The sequence below is a fragment of the Acyrthosiphon pisum genome, unplaced genomic scaffold (assembly GCF_005508785.2).
Source record: "Acyrthosiphon pisum isolate AL4f unplaced genomic scaffold, pea_aphid_22Mar2018_4r6ur Scaffold_21365;HRSCAF=23787, whole genome shotgun sequence".
Taxonomy (NCBI): Eukaryota; Metazoa; Arthropoda; class Insecta; order Hemiptera; family Aphididae; genus Acyrthosiphon; species Acyrthosiphon pisum.
The window spans coordinates 4453-11482 of NW_021770824.1; the positions used below are offsets into that span (position 1 = coordinate 4453).

Consider the following 7030-nt stretch of genomic DNA (forward strand, 5'->3'; position numbering starts at 1 on the left):
GGAACTGCGAGGTCGATCAGTTTGCTAATGAGGCCCGTCGTGCCAAACTTTGTCGAAGGCCGTTTTACACGTCGAGAAGGATTGCTGCGGTATTTTTTCTAAGATTTAGTTTGAGCGAGATGTCGTCAATGACTCTGAGGAGTTGAGATGTAGTGCTGTGGGAGCTTCTGAAGCCATGTTGGTCAGGACGGATTTTGGAGGTGGTGTAGATTTTGAGCCTAGTGAGCAGGAGTTTCTCCAGGACTTTAGACATCGTGTTCAGCAGAGAGATTGGACGGTGATTGACTGGGTTAGATAGGTCCTTGCCAGGTTTTGGAATAGTTATAACAGTAGCATGCTTCCAAGGAAGAGGGAAGTAGTTCAGGCGTGTGCACCAGTTGAATATTCGACAAAGATGAGTAATGGTTTTGCGTCCGCAGTGTTTGAGTGCAGTGTTGCTGATGCCATCAGGCCCAGGAGCGCGGTGACTGGGAAGCGATTTGACTATGCGCCAGACTTCAGCGGGAGTGAAGAACGATGTTGAGGTAGACGGAAGGGTGCGCTGGTGGTTCAGTTTGTTTTGCACCGAGGAGTCGATGTAGTCGTTTCCAGGAGGAGACCGAAATTGGACTTCCAAGGAGTCGGCCAGTAGATCGGCTTTTGACTTGGGGTCAAAGATAATGTTGCCTAGAGAGTCCTTGAGAGGGCGAGAAGGTTAAGGATTGCGTATGAGGGCTCGGTTTAGCCTATAGAAACGAGTCCATGCGTTGGATCCTTCGTTTAAGGAACCGAGAAGGTTGCTCCATTGAGTGTTGCGATGTTCGGCCATGAGGTCCCTGACCCTGGAGACTTGACGGTTCAAGGATGTTTTGAGAATCGGGTCTCTGGTTCTCTGCCAGCGGGATCTTAGGCGACGCTTCAGGTCTATTTCCAACTGTAGTTTTTTAGGGAGAACTCTTGTGTGATTGGAATGCGTGATAGGAGATGTGTTTTTAGCAATGCCATTTGATAAATCCGTTGTGAGCTTTTCGATGGCCAAATCGATGGAACTGGTGGTCAAGCAGCTGGAAGAAGAGTGGCAGACGGAGTCCATGTATGTTTGAAACGCGACCCAGTTGACAACGTGAGAGGGCTCTGGAGGATTCATAGGTGTCGAAGTGGAGTGAAGTTCTAGAACGATTGGAGTGTGGTCAGAAGAGAGGTCTGAAGATAAGTTTTCGATGTGGTAGTGGATGTTGTTGACTTTAACGATCGCGATGTCTAGAATGTCTGGAGAATGGTTGGAGTTATTTGGGTAGTGAGTCGGAGTGACTGGAGCAGCTATAGCGAGATCGTTTCTAGAGTGGATGAAGTGTGCGAGGACGTTGCCAGCTGCATTTGGCCTGCGGCTGAACCAGAGCTGGTGCTTGCTGTTGAGGTCTCCTGCTACAATGGTGTTGTAGGGAGTGTCCAGAAGGGCAGTAAGATCAGCTGGGAGAAGAATGTTAGATGGTCTTTTGTAGGTGGCTACGAGACGAAGAATAGAATTGTTGACTTGAATGTGAATGATGGTGTTCTCAATGGAAGAGGTTGGTATGACCACATGTTGGTGAGTGTACCGTCTGTGAATAAGGATCGCGGTTCCACCTCCAGCAGAGTAGCCGGGAGCTGAGGGGCGATTTGATGTGTAGGTAAAGTAGTTGGGAATGTTGGGAATGGCCACAGAGCGTTGACCAGTGAGATGAGTCTCATTCAGTCGCAGGACGTCGATTTTTTGGCGATGAACAAATTCGATGAGTTCAAGGCGTCTCCGAGTGACGCCTTGACAGTTCCAAAATAGTATGCGAATATTATTCATTTTGGAGATTTAGTAGTTGAGGTAGAATGGTAAGCAAAGAAATGAGGGCGTCTTTAACCTTCATGTTATTTGATGCGAGATTAGTGACTATGGTTGTGAGCTGAGAAACTATTGAGTCAGTGACAGTGGCATTTGATAGGCTGTTGCTTGAGGTCTTGGAAGCGTAAGTGGTGGTGATGGAAGGAGCATTTTGGGTATTTGACAGCTGATTGATGGGTGCGGCAGGTACAGGGCAATTAGATAGCGGTGGAGTGGAGGTGTTGAAGGCAGTTTTAGAGGTGTTGGGTCTGTCTGGACGTCTTTTTTCCTTTTCTAGAATTAGTGATGGACAGCTTTTTGGTTATAATACGGCCGGTATATAACCCATGCGCCGTACCGACTAGTAAACTACTGCGTTGGACGTCGTGTTGTTTGTGTTTACGGTCGGTGTGGGTTTTGGTGTTACTCGTTGGTTTTTTGAGTTATTGCTTTGGGGAGGGTCTTGTTGTCTTCCTCCTGACCTCCCCTATTTATAGCCTTACCCCTTAGGTCATTGTTGTAGCTCAGAGAGCTTTTATTTAGTAAAAGGTCTCTGATGACTGCTATTTTGTGTATGGTGCGTTCTGATTGGTCGATTTGTGTTAGTCCTGAAAAGGACTGTTTTGATGGATGGTGTACCGTTACAATTTGATAATATCATTGCGTGTGCGGCTCGTTGAATAAATACTTAAAATGCGCAGTTTTCGTCGTCATTATTTATTCTCCTCCTCCCTCCCCCCATCATCAATGTACGGAAAAACTGCGATACTCACCAATACGATGTGCAACGAAATCTCAAAGTATGTGCCGTTTTCGAACCCGACCAAGTCGTACAGAACGCCAGCTATCGACGGGCCCAAAAATGCACCTAGGGCGAACGACGATGTCCAGATGCCCGACAACAGTCCGTAAGTGTGTATGTCGTTCGGAAAACCACTTTGGCTGTAGAACAAAATATAAACGTTACTCACCTATATAGGTTGTTGCTTTATATATGCCTTTTATTTTTATCTACACTATTATAATTTATGATATTATTAGTTGTGCGTGCGTTATGCAACTTACAAGGCAGCTTTCATGGAATCTACGAACGTGGGTACGCAGATCATGCCCAACGCGACTCCTTGTATGACCAATCCAATGACCACCCACAGCATGGATCTAGAAAAAAAAATGCAATTTACGATTAAAACACATATGCACAACTGCAGTATGGTACAAATTGATCGGATTAAGACAATCTGTTCGAACGCTCAATATAAATAATAATAATAATAGACACGTTTGTGGACTGTAATTCGCAATTTTTATTTTTTTAGATAACGCGAAAATAAAATGTATACATACTAATTTTTTATTTCAATTCTCGAATCGGTAACGGCTCGTGAACAACGTAAGTAACCTAACACTTTTTTTGGTTACATTGATTGGTAAATATATGATAGTGAACCAACAAGGTGGCTACCATGTATAATCAAAAATATTACTATTTATTTAGACGTCAGCACCGAACATGCCGCCCGCCTTGAAACATTGTTTCAACAAAACATAAGAAAACATTAGTATATATATAAAAAAAAAAAAGTAAACATGATATAATGTTACATATGTTACATGATATAATATACAAATAAAAAAAAAGAAAAGGCACTTATTAATCGAAATTTTATTCGGTTGACCTATCCTCTAAAGGTAATGGACACAACCATCGTACAGCTCGAGAAACTATGCCACCCGCCGTTTGGATTTCCGTGACTCGAATCACACTATCCTGTCCACGCGTTACCTTGGAAACGCGTCCCATGCGCCATCGTAAAGATGGGAGATTATCGTCTTTTAGTAAAACTACAGAACCAACCTTCACTTCTGGACCTTTTCCACTCGCCCACTTGGATCGTTCTTGTAGTTGCGACAAGTATTCTCTACTCCATCGTTTCCACAAGTTTTGAGAGTATTGAGATACCCGGCACCATCTGTTCAAACGATTGATTGGCAAAGGTGTCTCGTCGGTTCCGGGTATGGCTGTCAGAGAGTCTCCTATAAGGAAGTGACTGGGAGTAAGAGCGATTCGATCCTTTAGATCCGACGAAATAGGAGTTAAAGGACGGCTATTTAAACAAGACTCGGCACGTGTAAGTATAGTTAATAACTCCTCATAGATAAAATGGGCATCGCCTAGGACGCGACGCAATAGGTGCTTCATTGATTTTATTCCGGCTTCCCACAAACCACCGAAATGTGGGGAACGCGGAGGAATTACCCATAATCTCGAAAAAATGAACTGCACCGATTAGTATATAAGTTCTTTGTGGCACATGGATCGGCCAGTATGATATTTTCGGGTCGAGTACAGTTTTCAGAAATAAATTTCGTCGGTAAGTTTCCCGTAATTTTATCTACCATTAACGCCTGTATGTTCAATTTTTAATCGTTCACACATGATCTTATTTTTAACCACGCCGTGGACGTGATATTTTGAGTTGTTTCCCCGATCCCGCTTACTATATGATCGGTTTTCTTTTGTTTTAAACTTAAAATATTTACTAGTACTGTTGATGTAAAATTTTGCATTGAACCAGAATCCAATAGTACGCGTGCAAGAGAGGGCTTTCCTGACGGACTGATAACCTGCACGACAGCTGTGGCTAACAATACGCGCTCGTAATTACTTTTTGCGTGCGCGGTCGTTGAACTCGCCCCCTCCATGCCCGGCTCTTGTCTATTTTTAACCGTTTCGGCGTCCTTTTCACTACTTTCTGTAACCGAACATTTTTTTGAGCTAAGATGTAATAATGTATAATGGGGTTTGGAACATTTAAAACAAAATTTGTTTGCGTAAACATATTTTACATAATTTTAAACTCGTGATTTTATCAATGCGTTCGCTTACCGATAGAGTGATAAATTTCGGACATTTGTATATGGTATGCTCCAAACTGCATATAAAACACTTTAACGTTGTTGTAGACACAAAATTTGCTGAGTGCCTTTGACCACCCTTCGTGTTGTAATTCGCCTTTGATTGTGCATTTCCTTTGCCTACTACAGCCGGTACCACTTTATTGATCATATTTCGTGAGGACTCGACTGATTCTAATATTCGGAACCACTCTTCAATAAATCTGATTAACTCACTTATCGATGGTATTTTATCTTTAGGTGCTCGTATTTCCCAATCTTTTCGAGTTTCGCCGTCCAATTTCGCGCATACGATATGTAATAATAATGGACCCCAATTATACGGGTTTTCTCCTAATGTTTCGAGGGCTTTTATATTGCTGTTTAGCGTATTGGACAGTCTACGTAAATTTTCGGACGACTTATCTTTCACTGACGCTAAATCAACAATATTTTTAACATGAGTTTGTATCAAAATTCTTGGATTATTATAGCAAGCAATTAATGTGGACCACGCAGCCTCGTAGTTCACCGCCGTTGTCGTTAAACATGTTATGCACCCCTTTGCTTCGCCAGAAAGAAACGACCGTAAATAATAAAATGTATGTATAACCGGTACCCTTTCATTCGTATGTATTGCCGCTACAAATATATCGTAGAACGACGCCCATTCTTCATATTGGCCGGAAAAAATTGGAATATCCATTGCAGGTAATTTTATAATGGCCTGGGGTTGTGCTCTCGTCGTTCGAGATATGATCGATATGTAAAAACCCTAAGATTAACACAATTAGGTATGAAATCGTGCAAGGTTTTTAAGTTTAATTATTATTTAATATGTATATAATGTATATTGTCATAATATTCAAGTAGGTAGGTAGGTACATAGTCCGTGATTGTACATAATATAAACGTGCTGATGTTGTATGTTTTGTTTTATTCATTATCATCAAATGTTATGACATTTTTAATAAATAATATTATATGGCGCAGTAAACTTCATTGAATTTTTCTGAACAGATAAGTCGTGAAATTTGAAGTGATCGAGAACTCATTCTTTTACCTGGTTCGATTTCAAACATTTTTTACTTGTAGATTAGTTTTACACTTCGTCAATGTCTATTACAGTTTGAAATAATATTCAAATTATCGCTATGGTTTTTTCTAAAATTCATCAGTGGTCGATCCAATGGGGGTTGGTCGGCAAGTCGACCAAGCTAATAATGCCTAATAAGCTTCATCGAAATACAATTTAAAATAACCACTTTATACAGACATCTTCACTGATGATAGTACTACGCACTAAATTGTTTATTTCGAACTTTTGTCGACTTTTGATTTGATACACTTTCGTCGAACGTGCGTTGTTTTGCTAGAGACCACTCGACATAGTACACCTATCGTATTATATCGTGTGCTCTATCGTTACCTATACCACCAAATAGATATGTAATCTAGGTACCAAAATTAACAGTTAAACATCGTAATATTAATACTGTTCGTCCATACTTTTCTATCGGCATGAACGGCGCCGGTCCGACTAAGGAGTAGCTGATGACGGTCAGGATTGTGCCGATGATCATAATTTTTTTTGGATTCAATCCGGTGTCGCAAACGTATCCGATGACAGGCGCTATCAGTGCGTACGTTCCGCCGGTGATGATGAACACGAATCCAACTTCTACCGATGAAAGTCCAAACTGCGGAACAAAGGTACATAAATAAATAAAAATGCGTGTGTATGTGTGGTGTTATTACCAGTGTTCGGACTTATCTAGATAAATTTATCTAGATGAATATCTGGATAATTATTTGTTCATCTTATATCTTATCTAGATAAATAGTTACAAGGTATCTAAACGTTCATCTTAGATAATTTTTTTACTAATCTAAATAAATTCATCTACATACATTTTTTATTGATAAAAATCGCGAAATTGTACTAAATTTATAAATATTTATACAGATTCTCAAACAAAGTTTATGGTTTATAAATAATGTAATTATTTGTATTTATATAATTATTATTATTATGTTCTTAGTGCCCAACTAAAATATACCAACATTTATAACCATTTAAAAAATAATTGTATCTTTTTTTTATCTAGATAAAAAAGTATTTATCTTTATCTTTATCTAGATAAATATGAGTTAAGTTATCTTTTATCTCTATCTAGATACATTTGAGTTGCATTATCTTTATCTTTATCTAGATAAAAAAATACTTATCTAATCCAAACACTGGTTATTACGCGTTATAATATGATATATATTTTCGTGCACGGGTGTGCCTGATTA

The 7030-nt window shown here is 40.0% G+C and overlaps 1 protein-coding gene across 2 annotated transcripts; it reads right to left on the reverse strand.

Annotated features, from left to right (window-relative positions):
- Window positions 1-2432: 2432 nt before the first annotated feature.
- Window positions 2433-6493, reverse strand: LOC100165995 (MFS-type transporter SLC18B1). 2 transcript variants are annotated; one of them, XR_003840114.1, is made up of 4 exons: window positions 4725-6235; window positions 3693-4590; window positions 2900-2995; window positions 2741-2776 (listed from the first exon to the last, which is right to left on the reverse strand). XR_003840114.1 is itself a non-coding variant. In XM_029492366.1 (3 exons), the coding sequence occupies exons 1-3, from the start codon at window positions 6313-6315 to the stop codon at window positions 2548-2550; spliced, it is 399 nt and encodes a 132-aa protein (XP_029348226.1). In that variant the 5' UTR covers window positions 6316-6493; the 3' UTR covers window positions 2433-2547. The 2 variants fall into 2 exon arrangements, 1 of the variants encoding a protein (XP_029348226.1); XM_029492366.1 differs by lacking the exons at window positions 3693-4590; window positions 4725-6235 and adding an exon at window positions 6242-6493 and having other exon boundaries at window positions 2433-2776.
- Window positions 6494-7030: the final 537 nt, after the last annotated feature.